We start from the raw sequence: 23,985 nt of genomic DNA on the forward strand, positions 1-23,985 counted from the left end.
CGCTACTTAAAGTAGCGGTTTATTTTAAAATAAATCGCTACTGTGAGTAGCGGTTCGCGTGGGCAAAAACAAAAAAAAACAGTTTCTCGTATGCCGTCCTGGACGGTACGCAGGGATTTTTTTTTTTTTTTGGTATATTTCTGGAATTAAAACCCACTTTTGCATTATTCAAGGAAAAAATTCAGTGATGGATTTGATGAATAGCACTTTTAGCATTTTTTTTTTCTTTGATTTGCAAAAACCCCACTCTTAGAGCATGAGCAGTGGGTTGGTTGGTCTTGGTTAGTCTTTAAGTTTCTTTCTTTCTCTCTCCTTTCCTCCTTCTTACACCTCACATCCCACCAACTTATTTTTTTTTTCTCACAATGGGTAGACTAGTCTTACTTGGCTTTTCTAATTATCTCTCTTACTTTTGGTATACTCAATCATATTCTATTTCCTACGAAATGTTCTTATTCTTATATAAAGTAGATAATTTTTATTCATGCTTTAATTAGTGACATATTAATTAATTTATATACATTTTGAATAATTTTAGGTAGGAGAAAGTTATTAGAAAGAAAAATAGGCTGTGAAAAGACATGGTAAAATATATCAAATTTAGGCTCGATTTATAAATAACTTTTTTTATAGTTGTAATTTAATTTTTTTAAAATATTATAAGCTGATTTTATTAACTTTGAGACAAAAAAGCAATCTTATATAAAAAAAAAGTAACAATAAAGCAATATTGATACATATGGCATCACCCCATTTGTTCCTATGTACACCATCCAAGGCATAGTTGCTCTAGAATTCCAGACCAACCAACTCGAAAGGCCAATTGCTCCAATAGTAAAACTAAATAAAGCTAGCTTTACTTTTTACTAGACCAACCAAAACCAACCCCATTGCTCATGCTTAGAGGTGGGCATGAGCCGGGTCTGTTCACGGGCTCGGCCCGCGGGCTTGAGTAAATGACGGGTCGGGCCGGGACTAGGTCCATGAGTGGCGGGCCGCGCTTGAAATTTTAAAAATTTGTCCAGGGCCTGGCCCAGGCCCATGTTTTATGTTGTATTTTTGTATTTTTGACAGTTTTAGGGTAAAAAACAAAGGAAAGGAGCGTTCGGCCCGCGGGCCGGTCCATGCAGGCTCATGCCAATGTGAGCCGGAAATAAAATTTCTTGACTGTGACAGGTCCGCGGCCCATGTAACGGACATCGGGCATCGAGCGGGTTCGTGCCATGCCAGACCCAAATCGTGCCGGGCCGGGCCGGGCGCTCTACTCATGCTCTTACCACTATAAAAAAAATTGAATGATAAACACGTGGAATGGGTTTCATCCTTACATCATGAAATGTGCTCTACCTCATCATTCATTCCCAATTTCCCTCCTTTTCCAACGGTTCCTAAATTATGTTCACAATCTTTCCGAAAACTCCATTTTGTTGCACAACAACATACCAAAATACTCCAAATCATCGCCGTTTTATAGGGCACTTCCCTAATCCCTTTTTCTTTTGTCCTACCACGAGAAGTTCCCCACTACCTTGGACAAGTGGACTAATCTCATGCGAGAATTGGCATAATACCTCAAAAGTCAGCATTTATTTACGCTTTTCCATTGAGATTTTTCCCATACATAAGACTCGAACCCGAGTCTTAATTAAAGAACGAGAGACCCTTAACCACTCACGCTAACTCTAGTTGCTTCACTTCTCTAATCCCTCATCTTATTGAGCACCATATTTTTTTGTTGGGTTGGTTTTATCTTTCTTTTTTGGCGGGTGGAGTTGCTCTTGCTCATGTCATGGCTTCCACACCCACCAGTACCTCAGTGTTACAATTTCATGTCTGTAATGGTGATTTCTCTTCCAAGTTCCAATCTTTTCTCTCTCCTATCACTTCTTCGCCTACTTCTAGACTAAAACGACGCCGTTTCATGTATATCTCCTTCATCTTTATCTTTCACCCCTTTCCCCCTTTTTACCTGGTTTGATTTTCTGCTCTTGTACCCACTTGCAATTATTGATTGGGTTTGTTATTTTATTTTTCATCTGGGTTTGTTATTAATTGTTTGTACTGTATTTGGTTTATAAACTAATTTGGCTGTTGATTGAATTAGGTGTTTATATGTAAATTGTTTGATGAATTTTTGTTGTTTGCATATGCATATGTTAGGTTTGCTATTAATTGTTTGTACTGTAATTGGTTTATAAACTAATTTGGCTGTTGATTGAATTAGGTGTTTATATGTAAGTTGTTTGATGAATTTTTGTTGTTTGTATATGCATATGTTGATAGGTGAATAATTACACCAATGTATTTTTATTAAATATGGCGTGTTGTTCTTGTTATTACACTTAATAATTACTATGTTTTATCACCAAAATCATGGGATTAAATTGATTTCACCAATATGATATATCAACATTAGTTTATTTTTGATTGGGTTTGTGTAAAAGATGGGCATTTAGGACAGTCAATTTCAAGCATTGGGAATATGAAAGTATGGGTAATCTATTGAAATGGAAGTATCCGCAATTATTGCTTTTAGATATGGGAACTTTTTTCCCCGTCAAAAAAAAAAAAAAGATTTGGGAACTTTTTTCATGTGATTTTGGATTGTAGTTTTCTTGACATGTATCATCTAGGGTTTCCAATCAAGAGTGTAATAGTTTCATTTATGTGCTTATCAGAATATGGTGCATATTTTTCGGATTCTAGCATCACTAAAAGGGGACTCTACTTGAAATGTAGATGCCAGTCAACTAATACTGAGAAACCAAAGTCAAGGAACTTATTGGATAATGCAAGCAACTTATTGACAAATTTTTTAAGTGGCGGAAACCTTGGGTCTATGCCAACAGCTGAAGGAGCAGTCTCAGATTTGTTTGGTCGGCCTCTCTTTTTGTCTCTATATGATTGGTTCTTAGAGGTATTTCTTTACTCCTATATTATGATTATACTTCTATTCTATGTGTTAAAAATTGCACTTATAGTTGCTACTAGGATTTGCAAAGAGTTAGACTTGTAAATTTCACCTGATACCTAATTGGGTATTTGTTGTAACTTGTAGTTCATATATGTAGTGTCTGCAATAAACCATATTGACATAGGAAACTTTTTTTTTTTTTGATAATTAGTAAGCCATTTCATTAAAAGGAGCAGTGAGACTGCCAAGCTTCCATCATATCCAGATGGCGCATGATGGCACCATTTAAAACATGCAACCCATTAGGAGGGAGTGATGATGAACAACAAAAGACAATGAGCAACAAGCATCAAACTACCAATCACCTAACCTGACATAGGAAACTTAAGTATATACAAATTACAGAAGCTATATATGAAACATATATATACATATTAATTTACGGGAACTATAAGATTAGAGAGGAATGGAGGACCTTGATGAAGATGTCTTCATACTTTGAGTTGAATTGTGGTGGCTGTATGCGGGAGGTATAAGGGCTGGAGATCCGAAGCTTCATGCCATGCCTTCCATAGAAGGCTCTAAAGGGACCATCAGATGCATTCAACCATTAAGAGTTGACAGTAGGCGGTGATGTTCGTGAAGTTGTCAAGCTAATGTGGTCTAATTAGTTATCAAGGTTGGTTTCCCCGGCACTCATGTTTTCATGGAATCCATTATGGACTAGGAAACAAGCCTCACGAGCAGTGGAATTCGCATGAATGATAGTGAGAAGGAGGAGGTCTTGCGAGATGGTGCCAATGTGCCATAAATCCAGGAGTGTACAATGGGATCCAGTTGCTTCCACTTAGTGGTGGAGACAATTGGGCCAGGCAGGGTCGTCATTGGGTCGTGGAGGTGGTCCATGTCATTGGAGGCCTCCCCAGTCACTTGAAACAGCTCGGTCCAGATATGAAATTGGATCTGCTGGAGATTAAGGGTCAAGTGAAGAAGGTTTTTAAAATTGTGAGCCCGTCTGAGCAGGGTGCAGGGGAAGAGAGGGCGTTCGAGAACCTTCTGGTTTGTAAGCCACTAGAAGGGATGAGGATGTGGAAGAGAGGGGAAAGTTGTATGCAGTGGCTGAGAACAGCAGCAGAGGGGCGCAGGCACGCAGCAGCTTCTGTGACATTGGTTTTAGGAGAGACAAAAGTAGGGTCGGAGCAGGGGCTCTGATTACCATGTTATTGTCCTTGATAGGGGATTCGTTTTCTTCAGAATATAATTGTGTGTAGCACAAACAACATTGACATAGAAAACCTAAGTTTATAAGAAATAAGATAGCTAAATATAAATCAAATTTCTAATTCATTTCTCTACTGTCACACCTATCGAAAATTATGAACAGAAGCTTATCTGAACTTATCAGAATGTGTATTAGTTGCGGATTGAACTGGGTTAGCTCTAATCTGAACTTATTGGTCCTTGTATGAGATTATCTTGAACTTAATTTCCTTGCAACTTTTTTTGTAAAGATTAAATGCGCATTAAATGAACAAACACTTATTTAACCAACTTAATTTGAGTATGCTAAGATACAGTAGTAATGTTGAGAATACATGTGGAGATTTTATGATTTGACTTTCCCTCGCTGAAAGTTTTTCATGTAAACTAGACCAAATTTATTAGATGGTTTATTAATTTTAAATTGTATTGTTTTCCATGAAGTTTTCAGTGGTATGAAGAATTAAGGGTCAGGTATGATACTACATTGTTCATTGATAAGCTGTTGTTGGCTCAAAAAGGGAATTATGTATATTTAGCTATCAATGTGAGGACAACATGAGTTTTTGTTATGGTCTCTCATTGAGAGTAATGATTTACTTTCGAATGTGCTATACAAAACCTAGCAATATGATTCTTAGTGTCGAATGTTTTTTTTTGTACAAATGCTAGCAACATTATACTTACTGTCTTATGCCTGTTTTTTTCTCCCATGTGGTTTAATGATGCAGCATGGATCTGTATATAAACTTGCTTTTGGACCAAAGGCATTTGTTGTTGTGTCAGATCCTATAGTGGCAAGGTATATTCTTCGAGAGAATGCATTTTCTTACGATAAGGTAAGATAAGGCCTCATTTCCTAGTTGACACTTTATTTTTCGCACTGAATTCACGCAGCAAGATTTTGATTGGTTGGACGAATGAGTTTGAATCTTTGTATCCATATTGTTGAATGGAGCTTAACTGCAAATGTCTTATTATGTACAAATTTGTTTTTATATACCTGATGAATTGCTTCCGTATGCATGCCTGAGATGAATGTATAAATGACTTGCCCTGTGCACCTGATTCTTTTCTGTTTCTAGTTTTGCTCTGATCGGGTATGAAAGCAATTGTATTTGATTTGATGTTAGTAGAAGATTTCAAGCCATTGGCTTAGTCGTTTTGATCTATTTGCTTTCATTCAATCCATCAATAGGGAGTTCTTGCTGAAATTCTTGAACCAATAATGGGTAAAGGACTCATACCTGCTGATCTTGACACTTGGAAACAAAGAAGAAGAGGCAAGCAGTTGATTATCTTTTGTCTCTTTCATCTTCATGTTTTATTTGGGGTTTTTAATTTTTTGCTAAGTTTGTTTCTTTGGCCTCTAAACAACTTATTGTTGAAAGTTACAATTCTAGAGCCAACTTATGCATCTTGTAGGTAACTAGCAAATATTCAAGTTAGGGTTATAGTAGAGGTGGTAAACAGGCTGTTTGTATCAGGTTTGATTTAGGTCAATTCGCCTCAGCTCATATTTTAACAAGTCATTTGATTTGAGTTGACGTCAAGTCGTTTCATGTTCGTGTCTATTGTCAATTAGTTTATTACCCCAAATAACAAAAGGATATAAATCATTTTAGTCTTTAACTCATTTTTGGTTGGGCCAAAATCATGTTATCCAATAGGTTTGGTCTGGGTTGAGTTTTTCAGGGTCAGGCTATCTTTGTTGGGTATAGGTTTTGGCCCTTATACCCTATAGGCCTACTTGTTTGGTATAAGGTCAGTCATATATTGAGGTGAGTCTGTGTGTACGTTTACACGAAATATCCCATACTAATGTACATAGGTAATGCAGCTTTACTTAGAGGCGCATGTTCCTTGGGTCCCCCGAAAACTTTTACTTTTCCCTCCCCTCAATTTTTTTAGATTTGCTTTTTTCACTGTTATGTATTATGACCTGGAGGTGTGGAAGTGACTAACAAGTAATGATGGAAAACAATTTAAAGTAACGTAGGAAAACACATACTTGGGGAAGGTACATTTCCATGTTCATTCACATGGGACACTATTTGTAAAATTTTATGCAAATTCATCATCATTCCCTTAGTTTATGACCATAGAACATCATGTTTGGTAATTAAAGAACTCGTTAGCATGTGAGGGGGATGCAATTGCTTGTGTGGCTGCATCTCTTAGCTCAAAGTGTGCGTCAAGTCGTCAACCCTTTCTGGCAGTGGCATAAAGTGCCAACCGAAATGGAAACCGAGCATTTCATGGTTCAAAATGCCGAATCCCGTCTAAACCATCACTTAGAGAATTTGATAAGCCAATGATAAGGTTCGAAAAGTTTGCAGTAATTAACTTTTGGGGAAGTCGTTTTAACTCATTTCTTTATGACCATAGAACACCATGCTAAGAATCGAAGAGTTTGCGGTAATTAACTTTTGGGGAAGTGGTAAACTCATTTCCTTTCAAATGAGGTTGTCTTTGTTGAAAGCATATTTAGAATACCTTTGTGACCACAGTGTCCTATCCATTTCTGGAATCTTACACCAGCCGGGACAAATTATTAATGTTTGGCCCTGTTGAGGAAATGATTATTAGGGAGAAGAAGAAAATAAATCTGTTGATTCCTGCTTAAGAATTACAGAGATTTGGTTTTTGCTTCCACTATTTATTTTTAGAAAAGATATGAGCAAGTTCTGAAAAATTAATCTACATTTCTTTTGATTGTTCTTTTATCCTCTTTCCTTTGAACTGTCTCATGTACGGTGTACCATCAACTAACTTTATTTGCATATAGGTAAATGTTGTTCCCTCCATTGCATATATTATAGTCAATTAAGGTTATGCACAAGTTTCCAGGAGGTGCTAGAATTGACAAGTAGTGGTCCAATTGTATTTTAAATCAACAAATGTTAGAGCATTTATCTTTGAATGACAAAATTACGGAATAAAATAATTGGTTAGAAGTGGTGGAATGACATGCATGTAAGGAGGGAGTAATTAGTACTTGCAAGCTTACAGCTTTTCTGACTAGACATGTATGCTTCCAAGTGTGAGTTCAGGATGCAAGACGTCATGGTTGGAAATGTATGAAAGTTTTGTTCTTTCTGATTCAAAACATTATCTGCTATATGACCTTCCCTTAAGCTTTTAGTGCAGAGAACCTCTCTTGTGGTGGTTTTGTTACGTTCATATCTGCATGACCACTAACCTGACACTGCTTTTTCATAGCTGATATGTGTTGAGAATAGAAATTTCTGTAAAGAGTCTCTTTAAAGGGTTGTTTCGATTCCCTGCAGTCATTGCTCCTGGGTTCCATGCCTTGTACTTGGAAGCCATGGTTAGAGTTTTCACTGATTGTGCTGAGAGAACAACGTTGAAATTCGAGAAGCTGCTTGAAGATGTACATGGGCAGGATGGCATTGAATTGGATCTTGAATCAGAATTCTCAAGTTTGGCACTTGATATAATTGGACTTGGTGTGTTCAACTATGACTTTGGTTCAATTACAAAAGAATCTCCAGTTATAAAGGTTCTAGAAGCACTTTAATTTTTCCTCTTTAATTTCCCTGTTAATTAATGCCGTGCTAGTTTGCTTATGAAATATCCTCACTACCATTGTTGTATGCGTATCCTGAATTTTGAAATCAATTTTGGTGAATAGCTGAACTGTGAGCCTTCCTCTTACTCATTTCCTTTGTCTTTAGTTTAAAAGGGTTTTAATTATATGCTTAAATTTTTAAAAGATAAGGAGGGTTTCTACTTTTGGAAGATATTTATGAATGATTTGATGAATATGCTACTCCTTCTGGGAGATAGGAAGTCTATATTTTGACTTGGAGGTCAAAATTCACTAACCTCTGTCCTCTACCATTCAGTGTTTTAGATTATATATTAGTTACCACGTGAAGAAGATTAATGTCAGATTTAACATAAAATTTGCTCATATTGAAGTAGGATTTTAAAATTTGCCCATCCGCAGTGAAAGCAGTCAAAGTTCCGCTGCAGGATTACAAAATGTCAAATTGGATAATTGTTTCTGCATTATGGTTGAGTTGTTTGGTTGGGTACTTTCAACTCTAGTCATTAGATTTTGGAGGTGGTGTAGACTGCAAAGTGCAAATATATTGATGTGTATTTGTAACTTTTTGAAAAAAGCCTGACACTTAGAACTCAGAAGGCATTTTTTAATGTCTTCTGAATGTATTTGTAATTTAAAGACATCGAGATTGAGAGGGTTGGATGTTTTTGTACCTAGTCCTCTTGCTCTTGGTGGATGGCATTTTCCCCCTATTCTCTATTTTATATAAATTTTACTTGTCAAAAGCAGGGCTGTAATATCTGGTTTCGTTTATGAGCTGAAGGAAAGGCCAAAGTTAATCTGCTATGACATGTTAGGCTCTTCATTCATAAAGATATGGATATTTTCAATTGCCTGTCTTAGTTGTTTATTATTACCATGCGCAATTAATGCAGTACTCCATTCCTATATCTGCGTAACCTTTTTCATGTCAGTTTGTTAACTAGGATCTAGGTTAGTCACAAATTCAACGGAGTACCCAGTTCAGGTGACCAGAATCTATGATGCTGGGTAATTTGGAAATTATGTGAATTGGCATTAGGAAGAGTTAGGTAATCTTGAGGATTTATAGCATCTTTTTTAGACACTGAAAGTGTGCTGCCAATTGCTATTCAAGATAGATGCAATTTTGCTGTCCTTTAAGTGCAGTAGTTTAAACTAGAAACCTGATGTACTTGTGCAATAGCCTTGTACTAAATTCGTGCTTGGATATCTGGAACTTAGAAGTCTATTATGGAGGTCGCCAGGTCGGTATCGATTTTTCCCTACAGTCATCTTGACAGCTTCAAGGAAGCCCTTTTGACTTTGAATTCGTTGAAAATAGCCATGTTTATTTGCCAGGCTAGCAGTTGCTGCTTTGCCCGATTATCCAGATATCATGTTGGATTTTTCTCAGTCATCGACTTCTATGAATCTCATCCTATTTCTAAAATCTTCATCTAAACAACAGAGTTTCAGACTCTTGCTTCCTGTTTTGATGATCATAAAGTGGATAATTGTTATTTTTTGTAAGGTTTGGCTTCATGAGATCCTGACTTTCATATTGTTCACCCCAGGCAGTCTATGGGACTCTTTTTGAAGCAGAACATAGATCTACTTTCTACATTCCTTACTGGAAGTTTCCTCTTGCAAGTTGGATTGTACCAAGGCAGCGGAAGTTCCAGAAGGACCTAAAGTTCATCAATGATTGTCTTGACGGACTCATAAAAAATGCCAAAGAGACAAGACAGGTAAAAAGCTGCAGATCAGAATTCTTAGTTCAGCAAATCCTTAATTTTCTGGCATCTCTCTTGTGGTTTTTCCTGTTGTTTTTCTTCTCCTGACATAGAAGATATTATATCAGCAAACTTGATTAATAATCTATAATTTTGCTAGAGAAGGAAATACATTTTTCTACTTTCTGATATAGGTTGATTAAAAAACAAAGAGGTTCTTTTTTATTTTTTATTTACATTATCTTCAATCCTACGAACAAATAATTAGAACTTTGTCCAATTTTCATTCCCTAACCATTTGGAATGAATGAGTAGTTGTCATCTCAAATGTAGTTTCACTTAGGTTCAGATGTTAATCTAGGAATTATCTTCTTGTGGAAGTTACGCGGTTAAAACTTAAAGTAGTGCAGGTTTGGTAGCACTTCTCACGTGGGTAGGTAGCTGTTTGGCTCCACTAAAGGGTTGTGAATTAGGCAACAACTATGGTAAGTATGCCTGTGCAATAGCATTTTGTTGCCAGAAATGAACAAGTGCAAGATGGAATCAACAAGCTTAAGATGGGTCAGCTAAGTCTAAGTTCTGAAATTCTGAACTTCAGAATGTTTATTCAGAGTGTTGGAGATTGTGAACTGTGACAAATATAAAATGCTATTACACCATAGTAAAGGTGTATGCGTATCTACAAGGGTTCACAAAATCTTACTGGGAACTACTGAGCTTTGGGTGTAGTTGCTCTACTGAGGGTCGAGCCATGGCAATCATAATCATAAAATCCCTTCCACCCACTCCCCTTAAATATTTTCTGACATAATGGTGTGATCATGATTTGCAACTGACTCAACTTAACAGAGTACTCGATATGGGTGATACATAGCATCACATAGTGCAAACAATTATTCTTTTCCTGCCAATTGCCTGCTGTAATGTATCTAGTAATCAGGCATAAGATGTGATATCTGTGAGTAAACATACTCATTCCTACTATTGGGGTTGTTTGATGTGGCAGGAGGCAGATGTTGAGAAATTGCAGCAAAGGGATTATTCAAATCTTAAGGTGGGTCAAATGGTCAAAGGTTGATCACATGAATTCTGCTTTCATGTTATAACATGCGTTATATGCCAAACTGTAATTGATCTTTGAAGATCTAATGTGGACCTCTGAATGTTCACATGAACACCAATGTCCGCAGGATGCCAGTCTTTTGCGCTTTTTGGTTGACATGCGAGGCGCTGATGTTGATGATCGCCAGGTAATATCTGTAGCCCTTGTTTGTCCTATATCAAGTTCAAGACTTTTTTCTTTTGTGATTTCTCAATATTAGAAGATCTAAATATATCCTTAACACCGATGCAACCAACGTATATTTGAGCACTATATATTGGCGTCATATCATATGGGGGAATTATCATTTCCAAAATTTAGGATCCTACAAGTTTATAGAAAGCATTTGCTGATATATCTAGCTTTGGCAAGTAACTCTGATGATATCTCAAGTATGTGTAATTTATTCTGTCTGACAGCTGAGGGATGACCTGATGACGATGCTAATTGCCGGTCATGAAACTACAGCTGCCGTTCTTACTTGGGCCATTTTCCTTCTTTCTCAGGTATGACTAACCTATATCATCTTCCAGATATGTTCCAAAATTGGACGGTGGTCTTCTTTTTGTGGCCCTTATCAGCTTTATTATATGTGTTTGTCTCATTTACACTATCATTGCAGAATCCTTCCAAAATGAAGAAGGCTCAAGCCGAAATTGATGAAGTGTCAGGGAAGGGAAAAATAACCTTCGATTCCGTGAAAAAATTGGAGTATGTACTTTTATTCAAGTCACAATTTTATATGGCTGTGCATAAATGCAATAGGTAATTAAAGTCCTTTGGTGAACATTACTAGGACAAGGGGATTAGGTAACTGCTGCAAAAACCCATGAAATTAATTAGAATATCTTTAGTCAATGTATTTTCTTTTTGAAGGGCTTCAACATATTTTTAATTCATAAAAAATGATCTCATAATGATATCTAGTCCTGCAGCGTGCAATTTACTTGGGTTCATTTGGCTTTGCGAAGTTGTATTTTTGGCTTCTTTTCAATTGGAAACTTGAGATCTTGAATGGTTTGCCATGTTCTATGACCCCAGGTACATTAGGCTAATTGTTGTGGAGGCTCTTCGGTTGTACCCTCAGCCACCATTGCTCATCAGACGAACTCTTAAACCAGATTCATTGCCAGGTACTTTTGTCAGATGCATTGAGCAACTAGATCTCTGTACTTGAGAAAGATCTTGTGAATTAGACATTGGAGAAATGGTGTGAAAGATAAAGTTCGCTTTAAAGGAGGAAACACATGGAATATGTTATTAAATTGTTTGTTTATTTAGTAGCTAAGAAATTACTCAACATTAATAAAGCTGTCTGACACACAACATTCTTGATTGTGCAGGAGGTTACAAAGGTCAGAAAGATGGATACCAAATCCCCACAGGAACTGATATCTTTATTTCTGTAAGTTCATCTATTTATTGGCATAGCATATGTGAAATGCCTTACCATGGAAGTTTTAAACACTTGAGATTTATACATCAGTATACAGATATAGTGAAATCAACTCTCTTCTTAGTCATATGCAATGTCGCTCTGTACCAAGTCCCGGATTAGACTTTTACGACCCTTATTCTTCTTCACCTGGTTATGTAATTGACTGTCCATCTCCGACAAGACAGACTTGTATGATGCGGTGCCTTATGACCAAATCAGATGCTACAACATTTTATGTATGTTATTAATTTTATATTTGGAGACTAACTGACGAGAGACGGCAGAACCATGTAAGGAGGGAGAATGAAAACCACCATAGTATCCCAATTGGGGTGATGATGAAAATATTCTTTTGCTGTGTTCTAGAGTATAAGCAATCTATTTTGTGTCTGTTCTTTGCTGTTGAATGGATTTATTTTCTTAGGAAAAAAGTGGCAATATATATCACTTACTCGGTAATCGCGATTTGGAGAAGGAATACAATTTGAATTCAATATGTGAATCTAGATAAAACTTATTGGACTTTGAGAGCTGTCATCAAATTCATCCACATTATTTCTGTTGGGATGCGTTGAATTGGTGTTCCGAACAACTCAATATTAATTATGTCTCCCTATTGCTGTGGACTAGCCAACCCATTGTTGGTGAACCACGTAAAGCTATGTATCATTTTTTTGTTCTCTTGTTATCTTTATTGTTCCGCATTTTTCATAACAACATTCACCAGATTTGCATGTAATAATCCATGCAGGTATATAATCTACACAGATCTCCGTATCTTTGGGATAAACCTCATGAATTTGAACCCGAAAGATTCTTGGTCGAGAGGAAAAGTGAAGATATAGAAGGATGGAATGGCTTTGATCCATCTCGAAGTCCTGGAGCTCTATATCCTAATGAAGTAATTTGACAGTTCTATGCTAGCATCAAACTTTATCCTTTTTGCTCTCTAAAACATAACTCATTTATTAACCTTACCCTTGCAAATATCAGATAATTTCAGATTTCGCTTTCTTGCCTTTTGGTGGCGGACCGAGAAAATGTGTGGGAGACCAGTTTGCTCTAATGGAATCAACGATTGCTTTGGCGATGTTGCTTCAGAAGTTTGATGTTACACTAAAGGGCTCACCAGATTCAGTGGAACTTGTAACAGGGGCAACAATTCACACGAAGAATGGACTTTGGTGTAAACTGAGGAAGAGAGCTAATGTACAATAAATGCATCCCCTTGATCGTGTAAAAACATTGTATATCTATATTCTTAACATCAACAAAGTAAAAAAAAAAATGGGGGTGATTGAGGCGAGGAATAAATTTCTGAGTTTTGTTAAGAAAAGAGATGAGTCAATCATGTAGATTTTTAAGAAAAATAACTTCAAGCTTGATGTGTCAAGTGAGGAAAGATTCATCGACTAATTTTAATCAAACCTTGAAAAACTTGATGCCGACGATCTCAAGCTTGATGTGTCACACACTACCAGTTTTTTAAATTTCGAATTGCAGCCTTGCAAAAAATGCAAACTAATTTCTCCGTTTAGTTTTAAATGCAACAAACTAGTTTCTTTTTGCCCGAACGATGCCTCGGGTCAGTTACAATAACTAAATATGTCATTATTTTTAAATTTTATATTTATTTGGCTATTTTTCGTATTTTTTGTCCATTAAGAAATTGAAAAATTTCCATTACGACATGATAAGTAAAAAAATTGGAAGTTTTAAGTTTGAAAACAATACCTTAAAAAGAATTGTGGTAAGAGCATATGACATCAATATTTTCTTGTAAGTTACATAATAAGAGTGTTAGAAATGTATATACTTGTTCAAGTCTTTTTAGTTATTCATAATTATTACAAGACATCATCATATTTTATTTGAAACATTAGACAACAAAGTAATAGTGTATTGATGGTTAAGCTCTTACTTTTCATTTCAAAAATCACGTGTTCGATACCTTGCACTTATACATTTTTTTAAATAATGAGTACACATAGACATAAAACATTTGCATTAGAAATTTGAGGAGAGTGTCACGTGGCACATAGATTTTCTTTCACACACCTTTTAATATATTTGTATAAGATATAAAATATTCATTTGTTGCATTTAAAACGAAACAAAAGAAGTATATAGTATACTGTAATCAATTCTAATACCAAACAGTCAAAAAAAAAAAAAAACAAGTGTTGTAAAAGAAAAGGTACATTAAGAATCACAAGAAAAGATGACGTCCAAGTTCCAAATTACACGTTCGGGGATGACTAGTGAAAGTCTTGAGAATTGAGATGACAATATCATGGAAGTATTCAGGATGACAGAAACATAACATATTACAAATGTCTTTCTTCTTCACTTAAGGAGCGTCTTGACAATGGACTTCACATTGAGTTTCTTCAAGTCTGTGTACGACTGTCCACAACCGACAAACATGACCGGTGCCCCCGATATGTATACCATAGACAACGCAGCTCCAACCTGAATATCATTCATGCAACCATGTAATTGAGTTAGCAAGATCAATGCCATCAAAATTGAATCCAAAGTCTCAAACTAGCATATATTCAATTTCCACCCTAGCTCTGTAATTCTATATTATACACGTTCAAAAACTCAACTTTCAATAAGTCGATTCAGCAAAAAATACCCCTCTGGCTCTACTATGTAAATGTATATAAAATAGAAGCCCAAAAAAAATGGATCACACGAAACGACATTAAGAATAATAAATTCGACCTCAAATAATATTTAGAAGCAAAGCTCGCCAAAAGAATAAAAGATAAAGTGGCAAAATAGCAACACCAGCAAAGGAACATAAATATAAAGGTATTCCAGTGAATTTACGGACCAACGAATAATTTCATTAATTATTTTTTCCTGGAGGGTGACAAATGACAATGATTTTGGCTTATATGAACAATAGTTTTTTCTAAAGTTTCGTGCTATAAGATAAATAAGGCTAACAAAACACACCTTTCTACAAATTCCTCTGCCTAGTTGTCTACATATGATCTCAATTAAGATTTCAACACATTAAGATTTGAAAACATTTAAAATTTCATTACTTGATATTTATTTCGTTATTCTTCATAAAATCATCGTTGTTCTTTCAAAGGGGTATATAACTTTTTGCATGAAATATTTTAAAGCAAGGGCCTACCTTATCATCAATGGTGTCGAACTTGGTAAGGAGGATGCCATCTATCAATCTTGGATTAGGTGAGGTCGAAAGATCAGCAAGTTTCTGCACCAAAGTAACAGATATTAGTCAAAAACAAAGTCATCCATAAATTCACAAGATAATATAGAAGGTAAAACATTACTTGACCATTGAATCCCAGAACAAACCTGATTAAATTTTGAAAGTTGATCTACAGCATCATTACCAACAAGAGCTTCACCAACGAAAAGGACAAGATCTGGATTGTTCAGGTTAATAAGCTTTGAAAGTGCACGCATCAAGGGCTCATTGTCCTGCAAGACAGCACAGATGTTAAAGCTAGAATACAGGAGGAATCAAACAAAAGTACGAGAACCACACCCCGATATTACATATAGCCATGATAAACATAAAGAGAAGTCTAATTAATTAATGCACTGCAAATTAATGCCTGCAGTGTTTAAATAAAGCATGAATTTAGGATGGAAAGGCATATACCTGCATTCTACCAGCTGTATCAACGAGAACGACATCAGAACCAGTTCGGGTGGCCTCTTGAATTGCTTCTTTTGCCACGACAGCAGGATCCTTCTCATAACCTTTCTCAAAGATTGGAATCTGAAATTCCAGTTCAAGATGAGTTTCTAAGCAATTTAATAGCTAGTGCTTCTTAATCACTTAAATTTAACAAACACTCGTACCTGAAGCCTGCGTGCATGAGTGCGAAGCTGCTCAACAGCACCAGAACGAAATGTATCACAGGCAGCCATCATGACACTAGCTTTGTGTTGCAATAGCCAATATGCAACCTGTCCAATAACAGAAAAGGCGTAAGTAAAATGACATCCAAAATTCTCAAAGATATAATCCCTTCATCGCAATATAAATGGTTTCAAAGGTAAGCCCCATTAAAACAGACTTCTTGTGGCACTAATATTCAAAACTGGCAAGTAAACACGAAGTGGTATTATGCTGACAACCAACAGTGCCTTCAAATTTAAAGTTATATAATGGAATAAGAGCAATTAAGGGGACATCAATCTGGAACAGAGAGACACAGGGAAGAGTAGAGTTCTAAGCCAAGCTCACCTTTGCAAGATTGGTGGATTTTCCAACTCCATTAACACCTACAAACACAACAACATATGGCTTCCCTTGTTCTTTAGCAGCATGAACATCCCTTAGTATGTCAATAGAACGTTTAGGAGTAAGGATGCGAACAAGGGCATCTTCCATAGCAGCCTGACATGACAGAGAATAAACTTTTTTACAAAATGAACATTTTACCCCACAACATATAGAAGTACACTATAGACCCAAATATACCTGCACAGTTGATGAAATCCTCGTAAACGAACCTAGCTTTTTACCTTCCAGGCTTGTCGCAACTGATTCACAAAGTTTCTCTGCTATCTCCTCAGCCTGTCATTCACCATAGCACAATAAATATCCGGTTGCAAATTTGCCCCCATTCAATGAACTTACCATTGCCAAATAAGGAATATCGAATCAATTCAAGAAAAAAATATTCGCCCACATTATAATATATTCTAACTAGTTCTTGTCCCGGGCCATACACCCCGGAATATTTAATGACGTGCATTTGAAGTCTTCAAAAATAGAAATATATGTCTTTAAATGATTGTTCCCCCACAAAGACCAACATGAACATTGTAGTGTAGTTGTTTAGTGCATTAGCATAACAAATGAGAGGTCATGTATTCGAGTCTTGAAACACACATTTTTATGGTTTAATTCTCATTTGATTGTGTGGAGAATGGGAGATTATATGTGGCAGCATGGCATTTGTTTGTCTTGAGTTTTAAATATATATATAGATTGTCATAGCTCAGTGAACAAAGAACACATACCACCACTAAAGAAAACGAAAACATACCACATTCTTTGTCATAAGCCTATCCTTCAGACCTTTCAAGGCTGGTGCAAGATCAGCCCTCTCCAAATTAGCCTTGCCTGCAATACTGAGATCGAAAACAATTGCAAGATCACATCTCTATAATAATATCAAAACTCCACAGATACAAAAGCAGAGAAGTGCAAGAATGATGAGGAGCTGTTTATACTGCTCTGAAGTTTAATTTCATTATAAAAAAAAAACAACCGGATTCCTTTCAGAACGAGTTCAAGATCATGAATCAAACAGATCATATGCATAATTCAACCAAAGGGAAATTACCTCTGAAACATTGAAGAAAACCATCCCTTTGACTTTGTTCCTGCTTTAGCACCATCTCCAACTTGCTCCTCTTCTTCATTCTCACTGTCACTACTGAAAACTTCTTCTTTGTCCATCATACTCTCACCCTCATTAGCCGCAGCATAATTTACATGTTCATCCCCGTTTTCAGTCACAGGATCAGTATAATCCAACTTCACCTCTTTAGGTGAATCATCCCACACTCTATTCTTTTTCGTGACCTTCTTCTTAAGATCAGCCTTGGAACCCTTGGTAGCAACAACAGTATCATTCTTCTTCACACCCTTTGATCGTAACTTTTGAAGCTTATTTACATCAAACGCTCCATTATTCGAGCTCAAATTCTCTTTATCATTTACACCACCCCGCTGTTTAACATCCTCAACAAGGGTACCCCCATTTACATGACCATTTTCCAACTTATTTCCTTTCCCTAAATCACCATCCCCACTATCACTCTTCAAATTCCCACCACCAATCCTCTTACCACCCTGATCAAATTTCGTCTTCTGCCCCTGTTCCTGATTCTTATTAACAATCCTAGACCCTAATTTCGACGATTTCTTAAGTTCCTCAGCTCTAGCCTCAGCCTCCAATCTAAGTTGCCTATAAACATCATTAAAGTCCCCATATTCCGTCTTACTCGGATCATAAACAACTGAAAATTCGCGCTTAACCATCGAAAGCAAATCATCCACATACAGCAAATGAAGAATCTTTTGATACACAGCAACAAATACCAAACCTAATTCATTGTGGAAAGTCCATCTAAGTGTGTAAGATGCACCAGGTGCATCGTAATTGTACGAAGCTAACCCTGATCGTTCTTCCAAAAGACACGATCGAATCAAAGTATCAATCGGCGAACCTTTTAGAGCATTACTAAGCTCGTTACAGGTCCACAGGATTAATCCTCCTCTCGTAAAGATCAGTAATTGTTCTAACATGATTATCTAACCCTAATTTCACCAATCGAAACCCTAATTTTTACAAAAATCTGCAAAATCAAATCAAGGAAAAACAAACAATTAATCAAAACCCTAGTATTAATCAAACTCGAATTCATCGATCTACAACAAATCATACAATATTGTCAACAATAAAGTAGGATTTTAAAAAATCACCTGAAATTTAAAAAAATCGACGTAAAACAAATTATGAAGTAAAAATTGTAAAGTATGAAGAGGAGAGAGAAAGAGAGACGGAATTACCAAGAAATTGAAACCTTCGGAATAATTTTAGTACCGTGTTTGGTTTTCGTTTTATGTATAGGAGAATATATTCAACGCCTTGGCTATTTATTGGCGGCTTTTACTCGTTTTCTCCACTTTCTTGCTCTTTCGGTTTTTTTTATAAGACAAAGATTTTTGTGCTTTCTTAGTTCCTACCACGATAAGGTTTTGGACATTACTACTTAAGTCCTACTAATATAACACTAACCTTCGTTTTTTTTAAATAAGTGGTACATTTATCTCAAAAAAAACTAGAGTTGATCATGGACCGGGCCTAAAAAATTGCCGATTGATCGGGTTGGATCAAATTTTTGTGCCTAAAGCCCGTTATTTCGGGCTAAAATGAACGGGCTTTTTAGGTCAAACAAATAGATTAAAAAGTCATTTTTAGCTTGTCCAAAGCAAAAAAAAATTCTGCCCAAACCCGTATGAAAATCGGACCGGCTGAGTTGATCAGCTCTACAAAAAAACTCACATAAAAAGAAGATATGTGTCTCTTATTAAAAACAGAGGAAGTATGTCATAAGAGAAAATGATGGAGGGAAAGAAATGATGCAATTACAATGGAACATATTATTTATTAGAGTGATATTCTTAAATAAAAAACAAATTTTATATTATGTTTAAGTGATGTATAATGCTAAATTATTGTTAAAGTAAAAGAAGAAAGCTAAAATTTTTTTGAGTTGTCATTGTCACTTTTTACTTTTTCATCTTGATTTTTTAAAAAAACTAAAAACTAATAGTGTGTAGATGAAAAAAAAACAGATCAAAAAGTAAAGCACGTAGATTAAAAAAACAAAAAAGGAAGGAATAATAATTAGATGTTTTTTTTTATGTTTAGTTGTTAAATTGATAATATAACAAATTTAGAAAAATAATTAATGAAAAAATGAATTAGTTTGAATTGATGGATTTGTATTATAAATTGATTATTGGTTATTAAGGGTTTGTTCTCTTCGACATAAAACAACTGAACTGAACTGAATTGAACTGAACTGAATTAAATTGAATTGAATTAAATTGAATTGAATTAAACTGAATTGAATTAAATTGAATGTAATAAATATATAGATAATATTTAAACAATAATAATATGAAGATTAAATAATAATTATAATGATAAGTAATAATAATAGTATTTTGTATATTTTTAAATGATAGTTATGAATAAATAATATTAATAATCATAAATTAATAATAATAATAATGATAATTAATAATAATTATTTTATATTATTTGTATTAATATATATATTAATACTTGATGATGATTATATAATAACAATAATATATAAGAAGTAAATTAATATTACTATTTTAATAATTAGATTTAATAATATAATAATATTTAGTAATAAAAATAATGATTGGGTCGGATCGCGCAAAATTGCATCATAAACCGTTTTGACGCGATTTGATTGGTTTATGGGCTAAAACGTGGGTTTATTTGTGCTTTTGACCTAAAGCATGTTCCTTCTAATAATAATAGTAATACTAATGAGTAAAGCTATAATAAACAAAATAATATATAGAAATAATAATAATAATAATATAAAAATAGATAATGATAATAATAAGAGTAATTAGTAAAATAAATTAGACCAACATAATAATAATATTTAACAAAATGATTATAAAAGAATGAAGATTAGCTAAACTGAGTTGAACTGAACTGAAAATAAGCTGGGGAGAACATGCCCTAAGTTCATATGAAAATTGATGCCTATATCTAAAAAATCAAAGGGGGACAACCTGATCTTCGACCTTCATGGCTAATATGCAATATGATGACGAGTTTCAAAACTTGCATGATGTTAGTTCCCTTAAGTGAAGCTTGTTGAAACAAATAAGCATGTAACTAATTCACTAGTGTTTTTGCTAATCAAGCTAACACTGATTCTTTCGATTGTTACGACAAGTGCAAAAATAGTGTTCTCCACAATGGCTTGTGTCAGAAGTAATTGCCAAACAAGTCATATGCTTATACAAGTCATGATAGTTAATTGACTTTGGTTTAATTTCTCAAATACTACTAACAAATAATAAAGAGGAACTTGAGAAGCGGGAGGAAGCAACAAAGATAACAGCGGCGTAGGGCTTGAGGTTTAGGGGGAAAACATGGCTATTTGTTACTTATAGAGCCACTTACGGGAGTTTCAGAAGCTTAAAAACCAGGAATTTGTCAATTGTTTTTGGAAAAATCGAATTAAAATCTTCTATCCTGTTTTTGTATACCACTTGTATGTACGAAATTTTTATTGGTTAACTTCTTTTTTTGGAAGGTAAGATTAACGATTCTAATGAATTGACACCTCAACTCAAGTTCAATCAACCAGATCTGTAGGTCAGACTACTTGGACGGAAGAACGGATGATAAAGTAAACCTCACCCACCAAAGAGCTCCTAGTAGAATTTAATCACATTATTAGTCATGAGTAATAAGACCAAATCTTTACTATTAGGCCAAGCGTTGCTTGGTGTAAACTTGCTATTATTACAATTCCATATCCTACCACTTTATAATTAAGTTCAAAAGTGACTTTTTATTTAACTAATAGAAATTAATGACAAAGAAGTGATACACAAAATACGGGAAAGAAATTTGAACTCTCGAAACCATAGACACATCATGATTCATGCCATTGGAATAGGAGAAATTTTGTGGAATTGCAATATGAAAGTTTGAAGCTTGGATTTCTCTTTTAACATCTACGAAAGTTACATTGTTGATATTGTTGGGGAAAAGAAAAGCAGTTGAATTGATGCATGAATGTCATGTCACGATTTTGGACGGAGGATTAGGAAGAAGACAATTTGGTTTATGGGTTTGACGTTGATGAGATTATGATAATTTTTTATTTCCCATGTGTTTCGATCAGATTTTTACTTTGACAAAATATGATAAAGTAAATAGGAGTATAATTCTTTCATAAAACAAACGTGGGATTTTTTTTTTTCCTACTCCCACCGTCTTTGGCGGGTGGAATAATTTTCTGTGAAAGTTTGCATGAGTACCTCAAAGGATAGTATCCTTTTCAGCTAGGATTTTTTCCATACTCAAGGCTCGAACCCGAGTCCTTGGTTAAGAAGCGAGAGACCCTTAACTACTCACGCCAACCCCAGTTGGTTTTATCAACGTGGGATATATAACTAGGTAACTTGAAAGAAAAAAATAGAATACATCAAAGCTAATAATCATAATTAATAACTAATTGAATAATCCGTAAAAAAAAAAATAACTAATTGAATAAGATTAAAATTCTAGATAGCATGTTGAAACTGAAAACTCTTACTTCTTTTTGTCTTTTCGTGTCCTTAAGAAAAATGCTAGAATATTGTTGAAAATCTTAATTTCTCAAGAAAACCTCTCCATATTGTTCAAGTAAACCCATGGTTATGTGGGCCGCCCATCGTTCAGGATCCTCCCTACAGTCCGAAGAAAGCCGCAAAGTTATGGTTGTCGCTGCATGTCATGTACGTTCAAACAAGTAAGTTTAAGGATGTCAATGAAACGAGATAGGTTTAGAGAATGGTCCTTCCACATCCATACCCGTCAAAAACTTTCATAGCTAGCCTCACCCCATCACCCATGACAGATCTAAATAACAAATACATTCTACTATATAGGTACATAATTAAATTTATTTATGTCCTACCACTCACTTGGATATTCGTGCCCACCCAGGGGCGAAGCCAGGGGGTTTTGACAGGGGCCATGGCCCCCCTCCCCTTGTCAAATTTCTATAGAAAAGTGGTAAAAATCTCGGCCCTACGAACTTGCGATTAGTTATATTGGCCCCCGTAGCTTATATCGCCCCCCTAGCTTATGTATTCTGGCTTCGCCCCTGTGCCCACCTCATACCCGCCATACTCACCTCATCCACCTCAAAAATAAATTCACATACTTATTATTTATAATCTTTACAAAATTCGTATACAAACATTCAGATATATTTTTAAAATATTTTTTTCGATTGTTTATGAGTCATCAGTTAATATTTTATATGTTTTCTTTGAGGGAAATAATAAGTAAGTTTTGGCCATAGTTGAAATGAGATTTTATTTCTTTTTCAATTCATCAATTTCTCCAAGTTATTTTTCAAAACAATTAATGAATTAAACTAGATCTTTGAGTAATCTTGGTAACTAACACAGTAGTTCATGGGGTCTAAAATTGTCAATAACTTTTGTAAGCTCCAATATGGTTTTGTAAGGAAATTTACAATATTAAAACCTCTCCCTAATTATGATTTGTATTTTCCAAGCTTAATCAATTTAATGTACAAGGTATTTAGTTAAGAGAACTGCTAAGAAACTTTATTATGAAAGCAGATTTATTTCTTTTATATTTTTAAGTGCGATAAGAAATTTGTTATATGAGGTACTAGTGCGCATCAATTGTGCATATATGATTGACGATGATTTTAAGATCATAATTTTGTACGTAAACCCATAATCCACTAGTTTAGGATCAAAGAATTAAGGTCATTTATGCTATAGAGTAATATCTATTGTTAATTGTGATTAATTGATGTTAGTTCCCTTTAAGTGAAGCTTGTTGAAACAAATAGACATGTAACTTATTCACTAGTGTTTTTGCTAACTAAGCTAACATTGATTCTTTCGGTTGTTACGACAAGTGCATAAATAGTGTTCTTTACAATGACTTGTGTCAAAAGTAATTGCCAAACAAACCATATGCTTATACAAGTCATGATAATTAATTTATGTGTTCTTTACAATGACTTGTGTCAAAAGTAATTGCCAAACAAACCATATGCTTATACAAGTCATGATAATTAATTTACATTGAAGGTCGCCAAATCCTTGATAGATCAATGATAGCTACTAGTGAGCTAATTGACATGTGCAAAAGAAAAAACATTGAAGCAACTCTTTTCAAGCTATAGATTTTCACAAAGCACTATTTAGCAATGAAAATGAAAAAATTGGTTGCTATATAGCAACAAATTTGTAGTTGGTTGCTAAAAGGGCAACGAAATTTACTTCTTTTTCGTTGCTAAATACAATTGGCAACTGACCCTTTAGCAACCAACCATTTTGGTTGCCAATTTTGTTGCTAACAACATTAGCAACCATTTTTGGTCATTTAGCAACGAAAATGGCTAGTTGCTAAATCCACTTATTTTTGTAGTGCCACAACCCTACACCCCTTTCAAATTTTCGCAAATTAAGCTGCAGGTCCCACTCACCACCAACATGGCTCGATACGACGTCGATCAAAGACATAACCATAACAGACTACTGAACTAAACGGGGTTTGGGCACCCAGAGTTATGGGCGGAGGTGTCGGGTGGGGGTTGCAGGGAGGGTGGGGATGGGGGATGCAGGGGTGGTGGATTGGGAGGGTGGGGGAG

General features: G+C 35.2%; 2 protein-coding genes across 4 annotated transcripts; one reads left to right on the plus strand and one right to left on the minus strand.

Moving 5' to 3' along the window:
- Positions 1-1,707: 1,707 nt before the first annotated feature.
- Positions 1,708-13,448, plus strand: LOC104895377 (cytochrome P450 97B2, chloroplastic). 3 transcript variants are annotated; one of them, XM_010681859.4, is made up of 14 exons: positions 1,711-1,923; positions 2,740-2,917; positions 4,906-5,013; positions 5,373-5,457; positions 7,465-7,697; positions 9,302-9,475; positions 10,467-10,514; positions 10,651-10,710; positions 10,982-11,068; positions 11,185-11,273; positions 11,604-11,695; positions 11,906-11,967; positions 12,752-12,901; positions 12,994-13,448. In XM_010681859.4, exons 1-14 carry the CDS (start codon positions 1,790-1,792, stop codon positions 13,216-13,218), a joined length of 1,725 nt encoding a protein of 574 aa, XP_010680161.2. In that variant the 5' UTR covers positions 1,711-1,789; the 3' UTR covers positions 13,219-13,448. The 3 variants fall into 3 exon arrangements, with proteins under 3 accessions (XP_048502024.1, XP_010680161.2, XP_048502023.1); XM_048646066.2 differs by having other exon boundaries at positions 1,789-1,923; positions 2,679-2,917; XM_048646067.2 differs by lacking the exon at positions 12,994-13,448 and having other exon boundaries at positions 1,708-1,923; positions 12,425-12,838.
- A 735-nt stretch (positions 13,449-14,183) lies between these two features.
- On the minus strand, positions 14,184-18,740 carry LOC104895378 (uncharacterized). The gene is made up of 10 exons (XM_010681860.4): positions 18,584-18,740; positions 17,352-18,369; positions 17,052-17,136; positions 16,481-16,576; positions 16,244-16,396; positions 15,856-15,963; positions 15,653-15,772; positions 15,343-15,468; positions 15,155-15,238; positions 14,184-14,472 (listed from the first exon to the last, which is right to left on the minus strand). The coding sequence occupies exons 2-10, from the start codon at positions 18,317-18,319 to the stop codon at positions 14,347-14,349; spliced, it is 1,866 nt and encodes a 621-aa protein (XP_010680162.2). The 5' UTR covers positions 18,320-18,369; positions 18,584-18,740; the 3' UTR covers positions 14,184-14,346.
- Between the last annotated feature and the right edge of the window lie 5,245 nt (positions 18,741-23,985).

Source organism: Beta vulgaris, chromosome 6 (assembly GCF_026745355.1).
Source record: "Beta vulgaris subsp. vulgaris cultivar EL10 chromosome 6, EL10.2, whole genome shotgun sequence".
Lineage (NCBI taxonomy): Eukaryota > Viridiplantae > Streptophyta > Magnoliopsida > Caryophyllales > Amaranthaceae > Beta > Beta vulgaris.

What these genes read in the sequence shown, in the direction of transcription:
- LOC104895377 (XM_010681859.4), top strand. Translation starts at nt 1,790, where the DNA reads ATGGCTTCCACACCCACCAGTACCTCAGTGTTACAATTTCATGTCTGT. An exon ending in TTGGAAACAAAGAAGAAGAG is followed by an intron (nt 5,458 to 7,464) that starts GCAAGCAGTTGA and finishes GATTCCCTGCAG; the next exon opens with TCATTGCTCCTGGGTTCCAT. An exon ending in GGGATTATTCAAATCTTAAG is followed by an intron (nt 10,515 to 10,650) that starts GTGGGTCAAATG and finishes CAATGTCCGCAG; the next exon opens with GATGCCAGTCTTTTGCGCTT.
- LOC104895378 (XM_010681860.4), bottom strand. Translation starts at nt 18,319, where the DNA reads ATGTTAGAACAATTACTGATCTTTACGAGAGGAGGATTAATCCTGTGG. An exon ending in CTCATGCACGCAGGCTTCAG is followed by an intron (nt 15,773 to 15,855) that starts GTACGAGTGTTT and finishes CTGGAATTTCAG; the next exon opens with ATTCCAATCTTTGAGAAAGG. An exon ending in TCGACACCATTGATGATAAG is followed by an intron (nt 14,473 to 15,154) that starts GTAGGCCCTTGC and finishes AATGATATTCAG; the next exon opens with GTTGGAGCTGCGTTGTCTAT.